Below are 23,403 nucleotides of genomic sequence, written 5' to 3' on the forward strand. Positions count from 1 at the left end.
TAAGGTTAAATTAGACGGTACACTACGATGTAAAATTATTCTGTGTTAACCCGTGTCTTCATCCTGCTAAATGCTCCTGACAGATGATTAAAAATATACATGATATGTAATTTTTTAAAAATATTTTTGTGTCAGGGCTATGGAGGTACAAGCTGGTAAAATGGGTAAGAACTACCCATTTGGGACAAGTTACCTACTAATCTCTCTGCCTCAGTTTCCTTATTTGTACAGTGGTGATAATAAAGTACTTATACTTTATAATAATATGTTCTTAGGTATTAAAGGAGGTGATTCTCATAAAGTGCCCATTATAGTGCCACTTGGTACAAAATATTAAACAAGTGTTGGTGTAAATATAAAATTCTTGTCTTTTTACCTCTTTCTCCTTTTTCTTTTTGTCATCTTCCTTCTTTTTCTTACTTTCTGGCATGAGATCATCAAGCCAACTAAGTTCTCTCTTTGTGAAACACAGATCCATGAGTTTGCGTATAAAGACTAATGCAAGAACCTTAAAAAAGTGGGGGAGAGAATATTAAGCAACATCTAAAAATATATAAATTATATCGCTTGAAGAGAGAAAAAAATAATAAGCCATAAATAATAAAAAAGCATGCAAACAAGAGTTATGCAGTCGCCAGCAAGGAATGTCAAAGATTGTTGGCAAACCACCAGAAGCTAGGATAAGGCAAAAAAGGATTGATTCCCCACAGGTTTCAGAGGGAGCATGGCCCCTGTCCACATCTTGATTTCTGACTTCTCGCTTCCAGAACTATGAAGAATGATTTCTGTTGCTTTAAGCCAATGAGTATTTGGTACTTTGTTACAGCAGCCCTAAGAAACTATTGTAAGTTATTACAAAGTTTTTGCTTTTTTTCTTTACATAGGTCTTGCTTTTCAAATTCAGTCCTAAGTATTTTATAGTTTTTGGTCACTATTGTGAATAAATTTTTTTCCCATTTCCATTTTTCACATTATTACTAAGATAGAGCCTAAGACCAATTCTCATGTTTTCTTGTACCTAGCCACTCAAACAAAATTCTTATTAATTCTATGAGGGCTTTTATAGTCTTTTTTGTTTGAATCATTTGCGTTAATAGGTGTATAAACACATTATGGACAAATAACGTTAGCTCTTTATACCAACTATTATATTATCTTATATCATAGAACCTTCAATTCAGTATCAAATAACAATAGTTAATAGCGGGCTTTCCTATATTAAAACTCATTTACAAATACTTGTTCACGATGAAATTTTATAAAAGTTTAACTTTGTTTATACTGATAAATTTTGATGTTCAAGTATCAGTGTATATCTACTTAATCATGACACAGTACTTATAGAATCACTGTACATTCACTTATTTGTTAATATCTTACTTTAAGATGTTTTCATTTATATCAGCCAGTGAGAAGGCACTAATTCTTTTGTATAACTTTATTAGGATGTGGTATTAAGATCTTGCTAGTGTTTCATGAGAAAAAGTGCAGAAGTTTCCACCTTTTCCTTTCGTTTAGAATAATCCAAGAAGTATTAGAATTAACTGTTCTTTTGAAAATTCAACTATTAACCCATCTAGGCCTGATACTCCAAGGGGAGCTCTTTATTTTTCCAGTCTCTTCTATGCAACAGAGGCATACTTTACATAGGTTTTATACTTCCTTTGGGTCAATTCTAGAAATGTATATATAGTATGGAAATCATCTATTTCCTCTAGATGAGGGACAAATAAACTATAGCCCCTGGGTTCGATTTGGTCTGCCACCTGTTTTGCATGGCCTGTGAACTAAGAATAGTTTTTACAGATGAGCATTTGGAATTGATTTAACACTAACTTTGAGCCACAATTAAGTGAAATATCACAAATGAAAAAGAATTCCATTCTTCTCATTATTAGTCTTTTACTTAAAAAAATTGAAAAATTACCTTTTGAATTTTTTCAAAATGAAACTGGAAATTTCTCTCTTGTTATATAGGTGCCTATATAATATTCTTATGTCCCACAAAGGCTAAAACATTATCTGACCCTTTACAGAAAAAAGTTTGTCAAACTCTGCTGTAGATGTTCAAATTTATTGTTATAGATTTATGTAATATTTTCTTAAAGCCCCTTGAATCTCTTCCATAGATATAGTTACACGCACACACACACACACACACACGCACGCATTTTTTTCTCTTTCTTAATCTTGTATTTTGCTCTCTCATTTCCTTCTTTGTTCAGGCTTGGGAGGAGTTTATCCATTATTGATCTTTACAAATAAAAAACTTGGTTTCATTTTTAAGTCTTCTTGAATAATAAAGACAATGAAGGGAATATGTTTTCCTATGATTATAACTTTAACTGTATCCCACAGACTTTATTAAAAGTTCTCCATTTCAGTACTTCCTCAATGATTTTATAACTCAGTTTTCCACCCAGAGATTATTTCGGCATTTAATTTCTAATCTCTTAAGATTACATAACTTTTCATTATTCATTTGTCATTTATTTGTGATGAGAGACTATGATCTGTAAAATTTTTACAGCTTTTTCATTTTTTATAGATTTTCTTTGTAGCCATGTACATAACTAATTTTTATATGGTATTTACAAAAGAATGAATATTCTCTAATTGTAAAATGCGATATCCTGTGATAATTTAATCAATTATATTGTCTGTTAATATCATCTCAAATATTTTATTGTTTTTTAACTTCTAGATCTGTTAATTTCTGAAAAAGATGTATTAAAATATCCCATTAAAGAACCATATTGTTCTGGTTGCTTTGCTTTTTACATTTGGTTATCATATTTGTTCCATGAAAGTGCTAAACTACAAAGACTATAAAGCAAAACAAACAAAAATTGAGAAAATGACAAGAAATTTAGTTTTGAAAATGATTGGCTGAATAGCTAGAAAGGTCTAAGTCACATTTCGAAGCACCTCAGGTGCTTAACGCGGGCTACTCCTTTTCTCGAGTCAATTATACATATTGATAAATTAATTACTATTAACACACACAAAAATGTTATTAATTAGTAACAAAGTCTGAAAAAACTACTTACCATCATGGGAAAAACTACTGCAGCAGCTGAAACTTTTATCACCCACAGAAGGACCAGACAAGTAAGCTGAATGACTGTGAAAATATGGACCTTCCAGAGAGGCACATAGCGGAGGTATATCAGATCGGGCTGATGCTTAGCGGGCATTCCAAATAATTTTATACGGTCAAAAAACTACAAATGAAGTGAAAAATAAAACAAGAAAAAGTTTTCAACAAAAAAATCATTTCTGCTCCTTACGACAAGAAATTATATTTAACTTTAGGGTTTCGTGATTGAAACTATGACTTCCTTAACATGTTCTCAAAGTATAGAATGTTTCATATAGAACATCTGTATGCAAGGAGAAAAAAAAAATCTAGGCAATCATTTGAATTGATGCAATTAATTTAATCAGGAAACTCAAGCCAAAACACTTTAATTTGGGAAATTAAAAGATTTAGACAAATTTATCTGCTATAATCAAATGCAAAAGTCACTTAATCTTTTTCAGTGTATTTCTAATATGTACAATAAAAGAGTAACAATCTTATAAGGTTCTTTCCACATCTAATATCACCAAGTCTATGAAAATAACCTCAGGGAACAATTAAAACTTTTCAACCATTGAAAAGAAAAACTATGAGCAAATTTGTTGGTCTTTCTGAGCTTTAATTTCCTCATTTATACACTGGGGATAAGATCAGCCCTACCTACCTCATAAAACTGTTATTTTAAAAAAAAGTGAGCTAATGAGATCATTTCTTGAACAGTAGAAAGTAGATCCTAGACCGTGCTTAAAAAAATCCAAGTGCTGCCTCTAAGTCTTGCTAGCCACTAGCTGGCAACTTTAGACAACATGCTTTTTTCATCCCATGCTAACTGTACTTCATAAGCTAAATATTTTACACTGAGATTGGATTTATACAAACCTTAATAAATTTTATCAGATTGTTTTCCAGGAAGTATTATAAATAAGACAAAACAGAACAGTGAAATCATTGAATTCCAGCCTTGGCTCTATTGCTACTTAGTTAAGAACCTTTAGTCGGTCCCTCTACTTGTTTCCTGATTTACGAAATTAGTGTTTCTTCCTTTCCTGCTTCCCAACATTGTTTAGAGGATCACAGAAAATAATTTATGTACTAGCTTTATAAACTGTATTGTACCATACAAATGGCAGATATTACCATTGTTATAGAAAACTAATATCTACCTTTCTTTTTAAGCACTGAAACTGTTCTACATGTCAGAAACAGTACTTTTTCCCCCATTCCAATTTGTTTGATCTTCCCTCATACTATCGTAAGTCTTTAATGACCGACAGCCTTTCAATGGCTTAAATTAAAAATGGGCAGGACCATTATCAGTTCATGATATCCTTCTGGGGGCGGGGAGGAATGTGGAGTAAGCCAATAATCACACAGAAAACATGGATGTGAAGTCACCAGTTAATTGCCCTTGAAGTATTAGAGTCAAGAGAGAATAAATTACTAACATAAAAATAATTTTCACAAATTTAAAATATTTTTTTCTACAAAATCATTAAATTGTTTAAACTTACCTGGATTCCTTTTAATGAGGAAACTCCCATATAAAGGAAAACACCATAAAGAACAGGCATTGGAATAAACTGTAAGTGAAATGAGCACAATTAGAACTCATGTTACTAAAACAATATCACAGTAATAAGTACACAAAAACATGGTCAATGAGTACCTACTGAGAAAATTAAAAGATCTTTCAGTGATGAGCTCTAACTTTTCCATAAATAAGAAAGTGCTAGTAAACAATAACCTCCTTAAAAAAATGTTCATCATCTATATGTTGCTTCCTAAAAATACATAAAATACTCAAAAAAGCACATGGTACATATCAATCACTCAAAAAGCATTAGCCCTTATTATTACTAGCACTATCCCTACAGTACCACTATATTATACAGTACCACTTACTGAATATCTTAATTGAACTCCATCCCCAAAAGAAAGTTCTTATTACTTTGGCAATTAGGAGGATCCCAAACCGCCTACCCAGTCCATGCCTATGCATCCAACGGGAAAGCTATTATTAACAGGCACCATCCATTTACTCAAAAACCAGAATCAGCACTCACCCAAGTGAGAGAACTATGAGGAAAAAGGACCTAAGAGCTACAGAGAAAATGCTACTAACTACCTAGTATGTTCTTTCTTAGGACCCTGGGAAAAAAATAACTCAGGAGGAGAAAAGAAGTATGTTAAAAATCTAATCAATATACTTAGGGAATTTCAAGAAAATTTATCCATAAAGTGAAAAAAACAAAATTTTTGAAAATCTCCTGGAAATTAAAGATGTAATTATCAAAATAATTTTTAAATTTTGTAAAAATGATTTTGATGACACTATAGAGACCAATAGAGTGTTAAGGTAAAAAGAGGACATTTTCTTCATTGGTGAGAGAAATTGGGGGACAAAAATGTAAAACCATATCCAGAAGGTCTAATGTCTAACTGGAGTTAAAGAAATACTAACAGAGACAACAGAGAAAAGGAAATAAACAATGGAAGAAAATTTCCGCAGTTAAAGGCACAAATTTCCAGAGTAAAATGACCCACAGAGAGACAAGAAGGGTAAATAAAAACCCCTATCTACCTACCTAAATGTCCCAGTAACATTTCAGAACATCAGGAGTAGAAAAGGAAAATTTTAGTAGCTTCTAGGAAGGGAAAAAAATGTCTCTGAAGTTACAAAAACCAAAGAGATACCAGACTTCTTAGGACCACTGATCTCTAGGAAACAATGACTTTAAGATTCAAAGAAAAATAATTTCTAACACTGAAATGTATATCCAACTGTCAATCAAATGTGAGGGTAATTGTAAAACGTATAAGAATGTTTAAAGTTTACCACCCGTGGCACCACATATGACAAAATTAGTCAAGAAATTCCTTTAGCAATACAAAACTTAAGAAAACAAGGAAAAGCAGACCCTGTATATATAATTTTTTTTTAAGTAAGGGAAGTTAACAGACATTAAGAAAACTTATTAGGTCTTGAAGCTTGGGCTATTATTCTTCTAACAGCAGGAGCTTAGTAAAATATATTAAAATAGAGTATATTTCTACCTCACACTGCTTAGTCCTCAGCGGATATTTATACCATCATAATACTGATTATGTGCTCTCAGAGGGTTTACATTTTTACAATTTACCTTACAGAACAGAATGTAGATGTTGGTAACTTTAGAAAAATAATAAAACTAAAAACATAGTCAAGAAAAGGCAGGTGATGGATGAGAGACTGGGCTAAGCACTTAGGTGTGCAAAATCCTCATTAAGAGATATAATCTTAGGACATAGGCTCTCAAACTTTTTGGTCTTATACTCTTTATACTCTTAAAATTGAGGACCCTTCCCCCAAATGCTTTTGCTTATGTGAACTCCATAGACAGATACAGATATAGACATAATATAGATATAGATACATTGATATATGTAGTTTACATATAGCTATATGGGAGACAGATATTCACCACATCAGAAATTTTAAAAAATTTTTAAATAGTTATTTTAATTCATTTTAAAATAATAAGACCCATTACAAATTAATATAAAGAACATATTTTATAATTCTCCCCAAAAAAATTAAGTGAGAAGAGTAGCACTATTTTATATTTCTGTAAATCTCTTTAGTAGGTAGCTTAACAGCAGACAACTGAATTCTCATATCTCCATGTGTGCTCAATCTGCTGCAATATGTTGCTCTTGCTGAAGTATGTGAAGACAATCCAGCCTCACACAGTTACATGACCAGAAAAGGAAGGCCCTGCCAGGCCCCTAACACAGTGTCGAGAACTCCCAGAGGTCCCTGGGTTAGACTGAAAATCACTGTCTTTGGTAAAGAAATTCAGTCTAAAGATAATAAAGTGAAAAATAAAATTGTATTAAAGTATGCAAAACTACAATGGCAGTAACCGCCAAAACAACTTTAAAAAAAAAAAAAATTAAAAAGAGTTTACCTCTGGAGAACTGCTTTCAGAAAGTGAGGAAAAACAGGAAGACTAACTTTTTCTTTTAGAGCTTTCCTGATATTGTACTTGAATTTTTCTGTCTAAATGCAGTTCATACTTAAAAATGTTTTAAACTTAAAAATTTAAAGGACAACCTTCATCATTAGGAGACAACATTCCCATAAGATTGCATATTTATCTTTCTGTCCCAAGCACTTCTAACAATACATTCACCACTATGTAGCAATTGTCCATTTACCTGTTTCACCAAGTAGATTGCCAAGTTCTTAAAAGTAGACAATAATGCATCCTATTTATTATTGTTTCCCTAGAATTCAATAGCACAGTGGCAAGTATTCTACAAATATCTGATAAATTGGCTCTTATAAAGTCCAAGAAAAGGGGATCAAAGAATTCTAGTATTTAACTATTTTTTTTTATTTACTATATGATACACACACACACACACACACACTCCCCAAGCTTCTTGTACCCTAATTTATAACTGGTATACAACTCTTTACTTAGTAATTTTTTTAAATACAAAAATAACTAAAACAACCAAGAGAAAAATGAAGTTGAGTTCATCCAGGATAAATACAAAATTTAAGATTAGATACTCTGTTACATTTGCTATGATTATTAGTAATTTTTCTTTAAATCACTAGATTCAGTAGGATGTGTATGACAAAAATCAGATGTGACTATAAGATGTTTAGTATAAAGTATAATTTCTTACATGCTTCATTTATATTAGCTGTTTATGCTTTTCTACTGAGTGCTACTACTTTTGTTTCATCTCGTTTATCAGGAAGAATTAATTAATTTAATTAATAGCAATATTATTTTTACATTTTGGTCAAATAGCTAAGTTTCATTATCTTTCAATATTTTTTCTAATATGCCTAATAAAATCTCCTCTAGATATTGTATTCTTTTAGATCATAAGTCATGAATTAATTCCTTCCAAAACTCTATATAACCTTTAATACTATCCTAGTAGAATTATTTTTTAAAGGGATACATCTAATATCAAAATGCCTACTATACTAAACACCATACCAAAATATTATTTTCCAAGTAAAGTCTAGGAAATAAAACTAATTTTAGATATTTCATTTTCTCATTTTTCTACAATCAAGTATAAATTTTATGATAAAGATTTTAAAACATTGCAATAAAGAGATTTTACCTTTAGTACTGAAGTCATAAACACAGACAGGCCCATTAGAATAAAAATTATTAGCCCTGTGACCCGCTGTTCACGAATTCCCAAAAACTTCGGTTGTTCCCCAGGAGCAGAACATTCAGATTCAAGTTTTAAGCTGTTGACATGACTTATTGACAACACTGTTGCAGCCACAAACCATGGAAGTCCCATGACAGAGCAAACTCCCAACATAACACCAACCACGAGCAAGTCAAGGTGATAGCCAGCTCCTTTCTGAAAAGTGAAATGAACACGAATATTTATAAGTCTAAATTGTTCTTTTAGGTTAAAATCCTACTTACGAAGAGAAGAAATTTTCATCTTCTATCTTTTAAAGCTCTCATCATTGTGAAAACACCTCGGCCTCTTAAAGAAATTATAATACTTGAGACAAAGTTACCTTCAATTTGTGCTCCTTTCTGTTTATGATTACAGCTGTAATTTGTTGATCCATAAAGATGAGAATGGTACAAAGCAGAGCTGGAATAGCAGCTATTAACAAGGTCCACCAAGGATTCTCTCCCAATGGGCTTATGAACCAGCCCCTATTTGGATCAGTAGGCTATTAAAAAATTAAAAAGAAAGTAAGTTTCCTTCTCCTACTATACAAAATTCCCATAGCACAGACTGTGTCTATTCCAAGAAATGCCAAGGGATCAGAAAGAACTGGATTACATCTTAGGATGTATGGTGAACTATTTGCAAACATAGTCACAAGGATTCTTCCCTAGACAGGTTGTTGTTTAAAGGCATTATGTTTTGGGAGGTTTGCTATGCAAGAATAGATAAGTGAAGCAGAGTGTCATGTCAACGTGCTCCTACCTATTTCATATAGTGTAAAATCAATCTACCAACTGGGTCAACACCTAAATTAAGCTGCTTTAGAGATCCTGCAAACTAGTGATCTCGGCAGGGTCAGTACTAAGAACTAGATCTACGGACACTATTTTTCCAAAGCATCTATGAACAAAAATCTGGCACTTTATCAGATGCTAATACATTTCAATGCCAAAACTAAAATTTTTTTTTTATAGCAAAAGATTTTCAAAGATCAAAAGAGAGGTTAGTGTTCTTGGAGGATACTGAATATACTGAAATCTAAACATGTTTTCATTACATAGACTTCACATGAAGCCTGTCTTTTCCTCATGAAAATATCTGTCAATACAAAAGGGAAATTCATTATTTTCTAATTCAAGTATTACAATTTTCCTACAATGACATATATTAAACTGCTTCATATTCAATACCGCACATGAATAAAAATATTGTATCTACACAACGCATACATTCTTAAGTGTTCCTTAATTTGTTTCCCCGAGTATATTTTATGCCCCTGGAAATCAGTCTGCTACTTGAAAGCTAGATCAATAAATAAATAACAAGGATATATTTAGGAATCAGAGTAAGGAAATGGGGCCATGATTACAAGAAATTACATCAATATGTTGAACAAATATTAATATATTGTTTCATTTATTTGTAAGATTTGGTAGAAATGGAATGACTTTTGAATAGTCATCTCATAATGGCCTAAAATCTTAAGTCACTCAGTATCTATGCTTTTAAACAAAGGTCTCACCAAACTTTTTTTTACTATATACTCTTAGCAGCGAAAAGTTAAAAATTAAAAATTTTTATAACTAAGATTGAGCATATATATTCAGTGGCTCTATACTTATTTATGTGCTATGTTACTAATGCTTATCCATATAGTAAAATTCATATAGGAAATATTATAAAGCTTAATTTTTCTTATTTTCAGGTAGAAATATAAATAGACCCTCTAAGTAATTTTGGTGGATCATTTTCCACTCAAGCACTTTACTTCGGAAACCAGTTTTAAAAAATGTTTGTTTTTTTTTTAATCCAAGTGAAAGATAAAACAGATAAAAATTTTCTTCACTATATGGCTTATCTCTAAAACCCTTTATATATCTTCTTCTTCTAAAAGAAGTCATCTAATTTGTTAAATGTAAATATAAGCATTGACACAAATAACAGACTAAGAAAATTCCAGAAACTATTCAAAAGCTACCACTTCCAACTTAGAGGGAAAATAATTATTGGAAGCTATATTATGCATATGGTATACTTCATACAAAAGAACTATAGTTTGATGATGAAAACACAGCGTTCATGGATGATCAGATTAAATATCATTTTTTCTTACGGAAGAACACATTTGATTCTCTCCTGATTCTGCTGGAAAATGTTGCATGGAACTTTCCAATTACTATCAGATACGCTATCCTTCTATAAATTTAACTAGGATATCCTTGCTACTCACAAAATCAAGCTTGAGTTACTTCTAAATAAAGAAATAAAGAATGTTTTCTTCATCTGGAAAATACATCATGAACTCTAGCATCAGAGCAGGGTCAAATTTTTTAAATGGTTCCCAACTCTTCCCCATGGATGTTTTCATTCATTCTCCCTGACAGACTGACTAGCTTTTGATAACCTTCTTATTTCCTTAATATATTCACTTGTCACTTTGCATCTTGTCATTTTATATATGTATGAGAAATATATATATGTATAATTTTTCTTTCAAAGCATCAGCTCTTCAGAGAGACAATGCATGTTTTAAAAATAACTACCTAGGAGGCAGAGTCTCACTTTTAAGTAGTTTGGTAAACCCAGGTAACAAATAGCCAAGTGTTTTAATCCTTACCTCAAATTTTTCAGGAACCTGAAGTTTAGGAGATGGAACTCCTACAAGGTAGTCAATTGCAACCATTATTACTATTGTGAGAAATATAGCAAAGTCACTGATTGTCGACCGCACCTATGTTAAAGGGATTATGTTAATATAACCACAAAAATATTACGTGTCCTTTCTAAATAATTCGTATCTTTCATAGATTAAAATATGCCACTAGAAAGTGTGAAACAAGTCTTCAATAACTGATGCCAGTGAAATACATTTATATCTAATATTTCACAACTAGCCTACCATCTCACATGGTATCATTATTTTCCTACTGCTAGCTCAGACATGTAATAAACATTTTTCTCTATGAACAATTTCTTTATAACTATTTGCCATAAAATATTAACCTCAAACAACATATTACTGTACTGAAATAAACAAAGGAAGTGAAAACTAAAAATATGACTATTACCAAAATACACCCCAATTACCTTGGTAGGAAAATAACGCTTGGTCTTAAATTGCTTGAGGAATGAAGACAGAAAAAATGTAGTGAAAAATAAGATAACACACCAAAAGAGCACATCTGGAATATAAGGCCCATGAAGACCACAAGCTGATCCTATAAATACGCCATGAAAAGTTTTACATTCCTGGAAAAGGCGGGGGCGGGGGAGGGGACAGAAAAAGGAGAGATTGAACGAGTTGCTTAAAACAAAAGCTACATCATGCTGAATAAGAAATGGCTACAGTACTAAATTCGAATCAGTAATAAAAACTGTCATTGGCTTTTCTGACTTGACTCAAGATTGTGAGATTAAAGCATGGGATGATGAGCAGTAATGTGGACATTAAAATAACACTTCCTTTAATAAAAATCAATAATATATCAATAATACAGCATAATATAATTACAGAAATCTATTGACTTGATTTTCCTTTGCGGGGAAAGAAATATCCGAAAGGCTACCAGAGATTAACAAAGACACATGCTACTAAAGTCCTTCTATCCCTTCCTTATATTCTAACGAGACTCATTTTATACAACAACTCAGGTTAACCAAAATTAGTCAAAGGTTCTATTATCTTCAATTTTTAAGGGCTGAACTTAGTAAACCTACAAATTTACAGCATAGATCATGAAAATAAAAGCTACAACTACAAAGACACTAACGTAGCCCCTTTAGATATCAAGAAACACACTAAAAAGAGATCAATCTATAATATTAAGACATCTTATTCATCGTGGAATAAGTTTTTAACAAATCACTTTCATTTGAACACCTCTATTATTAACTCTAATTCTTTCAAAACAAAAGTGACTTTTAAAATATGATATAGCAAAACATTAATCTTAGTTGATTACTGACATACAATGCTTTAAATCAGCACTGTCCAACAGAATTTTTCTGTGATGATGGAAATGGTATGTACCCACACTGTCCAATACGGCAACCAGCAGTCACGTGAGGAGCCTAAGCACTCGACATGTGGCTAGTGTAACTAGGAAACTGAACTTTTATTAATTTAATTTAAATTTAAATAGACACATGTGGCTAATGACTACTATACTGGACGGCTTAGACTTAAATTAGCAATTAGATAAAATTTCAGATGATATCCTTTCAATTATATAGTTGAGAGCTAACTATCACCTTTAGTGAGAAAAAAAAACCGACTTTAAATTGCTTACATTATATAAAAAGCACCAGGGAAGCCCAGGAGATGCTATTAGTATCACTTTACATCTTTATTCCTGAATCCTAACCTGGGAAGTGTCCAAAACGAATATTCTAGGGCTAAGACAACATTTCCCAACAAAAAACAAGGATAGGTAATAGTATTCAGTACACAGTAGGTGCTTGCGTCACATTTTGGTCATTTTTCCTTTCTCTCCCCTTAGTGCTTAAGTAAAACCACTCTCTTCAAGTTAAACGAGGTTCAGTTTGACATTTGGAACATAAGCAGAGCATTCAGGATCTTCTAAATAAGCTGTTCATGGAGCACACGAGCCAATAAACAGAGGGCAGGACAAGTGGATATGGGCTGTTGCAACTGTCAACACTAGTACATGTCACCATAGTCCTCTAGTAAACACTTCCTTTGAATTTATTAATCTAAGTGAAATTAGAAACCAGAAGTATATTAACATCTTTTAAAATAATTACACCTTGGAAGTAAGATATAGTCCATCTTTTTCTCCCTTACTAGCTTCATTCTTTTCAGCATAATACTTTTTAGTGCATGTCACAAAAAAGTGTGGTAACTCCTACCTGCTCCACATAATACTATATTCTGAAAGCATACTATATTCATCGAGCAAGAAAAAATGTAAGTCTACTCAGAAAGAGCTAAAGAACTAGGTTAATTCTGCAAAATCCTTTATTTCATGATATACTCACAGAAACAGTGAGATTTCCCCAGGAAATATCATGTGCTGTTAAATTCTTTTCCTTCCACACATTTAGAGTTTCATTGCTAGGGCTAGGAGGTTCAATACATGCACATCTGAGAAATTAGAAAAGGATAAAATTTTAAGGATCCTGTATTTCATGTTTACATTTCATTGAATCAATCACACAATGTTGTAGCTTTTAACTTATTAACTTTTCCCATGCTGCAAAGCATAGAGACTAGGAAAGTGAAAACACATCATAAACAATGGAATGAAATAAGGTTTGGCTTATATAAATAAACCTATATAAATACCAATAAAATGTTTAATTAATGAAACTGGTTAGATATTTCGCTTGGGGGGATACAAATTCCTTCAAAAATCTGAGATGCTACCGTGTTTAGCAAGGTCACTCTCCCCTAAATCTTATCTACTTAATCTTCATAGGAGCTTCTACCACCTCTCCATTCCCACATACATACAACATGCACGGATTCCCAATAAAAGTTATACTAGTAATTCTTTGCACTCTTATAAGCCCTACCTATTCATACTTTATTGACCTTAAGATTCATTCTTAAAAAAAATAAGTAACGACACGGCTTTCCATCAGGACAAGACTAGGAAAGCCATTAGGAGAACAGAGAGTTTAGCTCATATCCAGAACTATCTCATCTGCCCAAAAAAGCTATAAACACATACACAAGCAAAAAACAATTTCTAAATGTGGATTTAAAAATGGCAACAAACAAGAATATGCCCAATTAGATTATGAGCCATTTGAGAAGAGGCAAGAGGCTGGATGTTGGATTAAATCCAGGCTCTATTATTTACCAGCCGTTTGACCCAAGGCAAGTTTTAACCACCACGTACCTCAGTTTCTTCATACATATGAATAATTAAGTAACAGTATGATATGAATTATGCAACACTACAAACATAGTGCTTGCAAGTGCTCACAGCATGTTAGCTGAACAAATGATGTTCACAGGTAATTATTTGGTTAAGCAGGAGGAAACACTGCTCTAACTGGGTGGCATGAGTATAAACTCCTTGCTTCACTTCATAAAGGTCAATGGAGCAGCAACGGAAAGAAGACAAAAAGTAGCATTTAAAAAGTTAACTAGTTTAAGAGCAAAGAAGATAGCACAAAATAGATTTGGCATCAAAGTGTCACTCATATTTTCAAAAAGGTCAATGTCTATTTGAATGGGAATTTTCATATCCCTCCCTGCTCTGTCCATCGAAGTTGAGAGTGTGCAAGGAAGGCAAGGGAAGGAGGACCGAGGAGAGGCACAGCGGGAACAGGAAGAGCACAGGGATTCGGGCCTTAGGTGGATAGAAGGAAGGAAGTTGCAGGCTTGTGTTTTTCGTAACCACATTTCTCCAGGTAAGTCAATCAAACGTAGAATCACATTTACACCAAGTATGACTGCCAAAGAAAACAAATACAGGCATCTAGGTGGAACACTAATTTTAATAACCTATTTGACTTTTTATTGAATATATTTGCCAACATTTTGCGACTATTATAACTACTTTTCAAATCCTATTTTGTTCTAGAGTCTCAAAATATTTTCATTTCATCCTTTTTCTTATCACAAAGAAAATATTCCACTAAATAGCATATGAGAATGTACTGAAGTTATCTTTAAAATAACTTCCAATAAGAATTATCAGGCTTCAAAAATGTTAAAGAAAATGCAAACCATGAGAAATATAAATATTAAAAAAAAATTATATCCTATATCCAGGATTTAGTTAAAGAATACAAAATCCAATATAATTGATTCAAATAAATGATGGTAGCTATCAAACAACTGAATTTAAACTGGCCAAACCTATACAAACAGAAGACCAAAATACACATACTTAAATGTTATTTCAGTGAATAAAAATGATTGAATTTGTTCAACTGTATTTATGTCCATTGAGTGCTATGGTAAAATCTCATCTGTAACAGACAAAGTCAACCTCCATATGGCCAGTTGGATAGTTAGAGCTAAATATACAGTGAGTGCCACATCACAAAAAAATCCATTTTCCTAGGCTCAGTCATCTCTGCAAAAATACATTTTAATATTAGGGGGAAACAGAAACACTTACGAATAGCTGGTCAGTTCATCTAAATTGTTGTGCATATTAAATGCATATATTTCTCCTAAATGAAAGAGCTTCTCCAAAGCCTCATAGATGAATATGATGCAAATGAGAGCTGCAAAAGCCTCCTCTGTAAATCGAGTAATATAACACACAAGGCTGCTTGCATCTGTTGCAACCAAAACAATGCACAAGAAAGAAGTCCACAGACCAATACTGGTTCTTAAAGACAGATAGGAAAGTTGATAATCTCTGTTTAGAAAGAAAAATGTGAACATGATCAACATATACATATGGAGTAACATTCGTACTTAAAATTTTCATTAACAAGCAATAAGATCAGTACAACAACATAAGATTCCTAAAAAAGAGTAAATTACAGAATAATTGACTAAAAATAATGACTAAAGAAAGCTCTATGTGTTTTCCTGCTTCAACAGAAGACTAGTTTCTTATTAACAGATGTAATAGTTATATTTTACTTAAATAAAAGATTTACAGTGAAAATCAACAAGGCAATAAATATTTCAAAAACAAAGACCTCACTTCAGAAATCAGTTATGAGGAATAAATGACAGGCAAGCAGTCTACAGAACAATTGAATGTGACTCTCTCAGAAGATTCAGATGCCCTAGTGTCAATATGGTAATCGCACCTCTGCCCCACCATCACCGCTGTCACCACACCACCACCATCTCCTCCACCATCAGTATGACCACAGAAAATGACTTCATTTTTCAATTCAATTTCAAATAAGAAATTACTACCACAGAGTCTAGAACACTTCAGGTCATTGAAGTATGAAGTACTTAGTCTATGAAGTATGCCAGACCAGAATCAGAATCAGCTCATTTAGTGAAGAATCGGAGTTAGAGGGGTTAGAGGGATCAAATATTTAACAGCATCAAGACATTTCAAGATAAAATATTCAATTGCATTTATCTCACAAAATGAATAGTAATGGCCATATCAAATTCCAAGTCTACCGGCTACAGGACCCTGTAACTGACTGCTAATCTGTGAACAATCCTGCCATGGGAAACTGACACCTCACTCCGACTGTGGCATTCGGTTACACAGGCCCGAGTGGCAAAGTCAGCTTGAGCCTTCAAGATCTACCTCTTTCAAAACTTCTTTTGTAAGACCAATATATCTTCTAATAAACAATTCAGATGAACACGTTCTTAGTGAGTTGAAATTTGCAGGCACAAAGGATTTTTATTGCCTCTCAAGTGATTTGCTTATCAGTACTCTAATCCATTGATTTTATACTCAAGGTGATTGGGGTAGAGATAATGATATGGGCTAGAGCAGGGATGACCTCACAGTAGCACAAAATATTAAAAATATATGTAATGATCAGATCCTTTTTTTCAGGTATTAAGTATATTAATGTACTTTTACCTAAGGTTAATAAACCATATAATATATAATTATACACACATGTAAACACATTACAAGTAGATAACTATTACATACCTGCAGAATTTAAATAAAATTTTTTCAAACACTAAAACCGGACCTGTACTCCCCAATATTGTTAGAGGTTGCCCAGCAAACAACGAATAGGCAATCCCAGTTAGTGATGCTCCAAAAAGAGACTCTATTGCACTCTGTTTAAGGAAAAAAGAAATGAATAAAAGCAATACATCATAAACATATCTCTAATCTATTATAATACATGGAATAGACATCTAGAAGATAAAAATACCAATCAAGTAGTTAACAATATAAGCAAACACAACTTTGAGTCTCAAATCTAAATTTTAAGTATGGAAAATTACAAATACATTTTAAATACATAAGGAAAATTGCTTTCTTTCTGCATATTAAAAGTGAACTTTTGCAATCAACCATAATTCAAAATTCAATACTGTGAAAGACAAGGAGGGAGAAGTAAATGGAAACTAGACACAGAAAACTTTAACTCTATCTATAGATGTTTTATTTCTTAAGCCTATGGTACAAAGATGTGTATATTATTTTGAATATTTTTGTATGTCTGAAATTGTTCATTTAAAAAATAGAAAACATTAAATACTCGATATCATGTTAGAAAAAAGACTTCTTTGAACAGATAAGAAATTAACATGTTATATTATTGTTCCCAAATTGATTTCTAAAGAGCAATTTTCCACACATTTTAAAGAAATTAATCTAACATGACAGGCTTAACCAACAGGTATCAAGAATGAAATGCTTAACATATATAAAATAGATGAAAAACCTCTTTAAAAAAAAATCATAGCGACCATAAATGAAGAAGTATCTTATTATTATTAAAATCTGGTAACAAAAGATAAAATGAGAAAATGAAAAGACTCGTAAATTTTAAATCAAAGCTAATCGGCCAATTTTTTACCATTACCAACATTACATTCTAATTCTAGGTTATTAGATAAGTAAGGGGTATAGGCTATGCCACTAGACAGAGGAGAGGGATCAGAAAGGAAAGAATAGTTTACCATTCACAAACATAAGGTCAACTGGAGTGTACTATCAAGAAAGGAAAAGCCCATCATTGATAAAGGCAGGGAGAAGCAGCTTATAAGAAACAACCCTCCAGGAACTGGGAGGCAGCACAGGAGCAGTCAAAGAGCAGGCCTTGAAAACCAGATTTGAAGTGGAAAACTGGTTCCTAACAAGGTGTCAAGATGTGGACATATCTAAAACTTTTGAAGCCCAACCTTTCTCATTTTTAAATGGGGATGATGATAGCCAGTAAAACTTAATGAAGCAGTATTTGTGAAAATATCTAGCAAAGCCTAGTATCTGACATACAGAATGCACTCCATAAATGGTAGTAATTTTCATCAGCAGCAATAACAGCATTTTCCAAAATGAAAATCACAAAATAGTAGTATACGGTAAAACTATTATTCAACTATTAGTATAAAAATAGGATCAAACCCACACGCAAACTTGACTTTTGGCAAATGAAGTAGTGTCCATATTAACGATATAATTGTTAACTGCATGAGATAAATTTGTTTTCTTTCCCACATACAAACAACAGTTTGTCATAGAAGACACTGCTAAGCCATTATAAAATCCTTAGTTCGAACAGAATATGCATATTTGGGAATGAATTTAGGTGAGCTCAAGTCAAAGGAAAAAATTGTCTAAATGGTATCTAGGAGATAGAAGGCAAAAAATTGAGGAGAAAAGCGAAGAGATGGCAAATAAAAAAAAAATGTTAATGGGGCAGATGGCCACAAAAATTTCAGTCTCTCTCTAAAATGTTGTATAGAAAAAGCAGAAACAGCCACATGAAGCCCTTCCTTTCACCATCTCAACCCCCTTATGGCCATATTTACTAGGTCCTTTATACCCAGACCTACTTTTTACTAATTTTTAAACTGTTTCTATATTTGTTCTCAAACTGAACCCTGTTTTTCTCTAAAGAAATTACAGTCTCACTACCTGCCTCCCCCACCCCATGTTCAGAAGTCTCCATTTTACCCATCAAAAGCCCTAATCTTATCTTCCTCCACTGCTACCAAATACTCCCCCTGCTAGTCTTTCTTCCTTCTCAAAACCTCCCTGCTAGTCTTTCTTCCTTCTCAAAACCTCTATTTTTGGTTTTTGCAAAATTATATCATCCTGACTCCTCTTTTAGAGCTCAGATTGTTCCTGTGTCTAATTTGCTGGGCCATTTTCCTCTTCACTCTCATCCCTCCTCCATTCCATAAATGTGAGTAACTTCCCACAGTTTTCCTCTCCTTTTTGCCCTATAAATTATCTCCCCTGTTAAACTTATCTATTCTCAGTTTCAACCCCCACTTGTATGTGAACCATTCCCAATCTATTCATTTCTTCCTTACCACTACAAACTCTGGAACTCCACCTCCTAATGTCGCTATTTATACTTGAAGTTCCAATAAAGCATCTGAAAACAAACACATCATTTCCATATCATTTTACTCCATAAGACTCTTGAGTTCTCTCTTTCCATTACTTCAACTCCTACAGCTCTTCCTTTACCTCACTCTCACGGCACAGCACCCCATGGCATAGTAACTACGTATACACTATCTTATCTCTTTCTCTTAGGTTAGGATCTTTGAGGACAGAAGACTCATGCTCGTGTTACAACTGTCTATATTCCTCCAGTGCCTGAAGCACTATCACATGCACAGTATTAAACAGCAGGATGAGATGGGCAGGCAGCAAGGGACAGTCCAAGAGCAAAGCAGCATTTCCATGATGGTAAGAGAGAAGGCACATTTCCACAGGGACCAGCAGAGTTACATGTACAAATTATGACAGCACATAAAGTAACTTACAAAAAATATATACTTTTGACACAATGATTATAGAAGAAGGTAAAAGAATAGAATTAATTGAAAATAAATTGAGTTGAAAGGAAATTTTTCAAGTGTCAGGTACACTTCATATTCAACTCATGAAATGCTTTAATTAAATAATTATCACTACTTAGTTTTGGCTATCTTTTAACCTTTTATCTGTAAATAATAAATAAATAAATGAATGAATGAATGAATGAATGAATAAATAAAATTTCTCCCAAGAGTAAATATAATTTAGATACAGTTAAGAATTATAAATATCTCATTTAAATGTCATTAAAATATATATAAACAAAAAAATCATCTTCAAGATTTTACAAAGCACTATTTGGTTATGCCTCCTAATACAATATTACCAAGAATGAAAAAACATAACTTTCATTTTAGTCATATCAAATTATGAATGTAGTTTTCAGTTACACTTTCCAATGAAGTCTTTGACTACTATCAGAAAATTTAGTAACAGCAAAATTAAAGCACCACTTCGAAAATCCATCATTGGTCCACAATTATGTTCTCTTCTTCCAAAGAGTCTAGTCCGGGCCTAATCGCCAGGCTGATTAGTTACCATTAATTGCATGGCTCTAACTAATCCTATTACGCCTTACAGGATATGAAGTAGCCCCAGTGATAAATTTCCCCACCCATGACCCGCCCAGAATTAGTTCAGTTGTATTCCCCCAACCCGACCACTCTTCCCCACACAGACAATACAAGCCTTTTACTCAATTTATAAAACCATTCATCCAGCAAGCCAGAATAAACTTTTTTCTTTTTTTCTTATTCTTTTCTTTGATTATTTATTTATTTATTTATTTATTTTTACCTCGACTGTGCATCTTCTCCTGTTCACATGGCTTCCCCATGTTTTCCACAGCAATTACCTTTGGGGAAAGTCTGCTTTGGGACAGGTTAATCATGCTGTGGGTAGACTCTTCAAATAAAAGTATGAATAGTGAGACAAATGCACACAGACACTTGCCTCTGAAGAGCTAAGAGCCTGGCCACTACCAATCTTTGTACTCACTATTCTGCCTTCTGTAGCTTCTCCAAGCAGCCCTCCAAAAGTGATTACAGGAGACATACAGGCACAGTATAGGAAAAGAATCGAGGCCAGGCACTGTAGACTTAATGCATCCTTGAAGTCACTCAAGAAAAAAGGTGCTTTCCTTTTGATGTCAAGTATCAAACCACCAAAAAGCCTAAATAGGTGAGATGAAACTCGTCAAACTGTACACTAGAGGATTCTGGCTATTTCAAACTAAAACTATGGGCTACATAAAACTGCTGGTGTCTAGTGTTTTTTGTCAACAAAGTTAATATCCTATTTAATTCATGGTATAAATTACAGAAGAATCACTCATTAATCTAATCCACTAGTAGAAGGAATGGTAGATCTCATTAAGTTAAAATAGACATAAACATCTGTATTTTATGGACTATATACTGAAAAGACTGCAGGCAAATGATTTTATATGAGTAAATGTAATTTCAGACACAAATGTGCAAAGAAATGTACAATAAAAATAAATAAAACCTAACAATCCATTCATGAAAATGTGCATATGCAATCGTATTATTATCTACATTATAAATCTTAAAGGCAAGTGTCAGAAAACCGGAAAGGCAACTATAATATAAATCAAAAGCTCTCAAGTATCTTTTAGTATGAATAGAGTATGCTGTGCCTAGATACACTCAGTAGTGAATAAAATAATTTTATTTCAATCACATAAATATTTCTGGTGCAGAAAAAAGCCTAAAAACTACTCCAGTGTATTAATTTACTGTATATGTAGTCAAACTAATGTGCATATTAATAAAAGATGTTTTAATTAGTAAATTTAAAATCTATATTTGAACATTAAAGCTGTATCATTTCAATGTTGTTATTTTTTTTTTTTTATCAGACTTTTGCCTACATCTAACTTGAAAGTATTCCAATGAAATTAAGCTCCCTGAGGAGCAGAGACTATTTCTTTTTCATTGCCATTATCTTCAGTGTCTAGAACAACCCCTGGGGCATAGTAGGTATTCAATAAGAACTGGTGAAAATCAATAATTCAAAAAGGTTTTATGACTTAAAAATAAATAATCAGTCATATTCCTACTGTAGAAAATATACCAAAAAAATTAATCTTATACTTTCAAATGCTTTGGATGTTTTAAGCTTTACCGCTGAATTTTTTTTTTTTAAGTTAATATTGAAAAAGATCCTAAACACACATGGACAAGTGGAAGAAGTTATCCTATAAATAATCTGATAACAAGGGGACTCAACTTGAAATAAAATAGGTGCCAATGATAACCTAGAAAATGAAACTATATCATCAAGTCAGTAATTAATTTAACAGCTTATATATGAGGCTCTCAGGTGACCGTGAGATCAACAGTGGCCTTGGTATTCTTCAGTGACTAACCCTATCTTAGTTTGAAGTTTGAAAAATAATTTAAAAAAAAGGCTAATATCAGATCAGCACCTACCATACAGGAATAGTCTTATTCTCTATTATATTCACAGAGACTAACATATTGGTCAATGAATTAATTGTGAGCTTAAGGTTCTCTAAAATTTATATTAAGTACGGCAACTGTTATTTTTCTTCTATATAGTATTTTTTAGGCATGTCATTAATATCCTTAATAAAGTGTCTGTAGAAGATAGCCTGGTTTTTTAAATAAATATTTAAGATTCAAGATCTTTTACTTCCACAGTGATAATCAGGAGACAAAACTATATCAATATCCACAAGCTTTTCTACAGTATAAAAATACCGTAACATTTCTCTACTTCTACAAAATATTTTAGGACAATGTTTGCACCTGGGAATATTTCCATTCTTTATTTCAAAAATGAACAACTTCAACAATTTTTATAATTAGTTTTCCAGAGATCATTATCATGGGTTAGTTATACTTGTCTAATTTTACATTATCTCATGACATAATGCTCTTTTAAGAGTTTTAAGTCTATGCCAACACACACAAAAATATTGGTTATAATTCCTCTCTATTCCCATAATTCGTTAACTTCCTATGGAGGACTGTAATAGGGCTCCACACTTTAAGAACCTTCTTGTAAATTAATATAAATTAACTTACTTTGTAACTGCAACATTCTTAACATATGCTGCATAAAATTTTCATTTTAAATTAAAGCAAGGTATACAGAACCCAAGTATACACTGGTAAAATTATTTTAAAATGCGTATTAATTTTCCTTGATGTCATATACCTATACATAATAAGGCATTTTTTTTAATATGAAAATAATACTGTACTAGATTAGGTCCCAAATATATGCAAAGAAAAAGAATGCTTATGTCTTTTTCATCAAATCAACCCCTAGTCTCAAAAAGACACCCACACTGTATCAGTATTTGTACCCACCGTCCAGTCCTCTGTAGCTCAGGCCCAGCATGATGAGCGGCCTCTTTAGGAGTCTCACCCGAGCTGGGGGCAGATCCATTGGAAAATACAGGAATCTTTCTCTTTTCCTGAATTTCATAAAAAAATACATACTTTCAGAATTCTGTTTTAAGAAAACTAAGATGGCATCTTCAATTAGAGGGAACATGAGGTCTCATAATGGTTATCTAATTATTACATCTAGAAAAAATGCTTCCTAAGGTAAACCTCAGCTGTAAATGAATCATACTTTAGAAAAGAATCTAGTATTTGTCTCTATTAATATTTTAAATTTATGGCTGGT

General features: G+C 32.6%; 1 protein-coding gene across 4 annotated transcripts in view; it reads right to left on the reverse strand.

Moving 5' to 3' along the window:
* The window catches only part of SLC4A7 (solute carrier family 4 member 7), a 100,264-nt gene that overhangs the window by 9,959 nt on the left and 66,902 nt on the right, over nucleotides 1-23,403 (reverse strand). For 3 of the 4 annotated variants that reach the window (XM_011359372.2, XM_011359293.2, XM_011359148.2), the window contains 10 exons: nucleotides 16,861-16,994; nucleotides 15,388-15,633; nucleotides 13,289-13,394; nucleotides 11,378-11,539; nucleotides 10,908-11,021; nucleotides 8,631-8,792; nucleotides 8,213-8,464; nucleotides 4,594-4,662; nucleotides 3,051-3,224; nucleotides 377-508 (listed from right to left, as the gene is read on the reverse strand). In XM_011359372.2, the coding sequence (XP_011357674.1) occupies nucleotides 377-508; nucleotides 3,051-3,224; nucleotides 4,594-4,662; nucleotides 8,213-8,464; nucleotides 8,631-8,792; nucleotides 10,908-11,021; nucleotides 11,378-11,539; nucleotides 13,289-13,394; nucleotides 15,388-15,633; nucleotides 16,861-16,994 (1,551 nt within the window). Of the gene's footprint in view, nucleotides 1-376; nucleotides 509-3,050; nucleotides 3,225-4,593; nucleotides 4,663-8,212; nucleotides 8,465-8,630; nucleotides 8,793-10,907; nucleotides 11,022-11,377; nucleotides 11,540-13,288; nucleotides 13,395-15,387; nucleotides 15,634-16,860; nucleotides 16,995-20,718; nucleotides 20,894-23,081; nucleotides 23,189-23,403 lie in introns of all 4 variants that reach the window. The other variant, XM_011359208.2, reaches the window with a different exon arrangement.

This window comes from Pteropus vampyrus, unplaced genomic scaffold (genome assembly GCF_000151845.1).
Source record: "Pteropus vampyrus isolate Shadow unplaced genomic scaffold, Pvam_2.0 Scaffold1, whole genome shotgun sequence".
NCBI classification, from domain to species: Eukaryota; Metazoa; Chordata; class Mammalia; order Chiroptera; family Pteropodidae; genus Pteropus; species Pteropus vampyrus.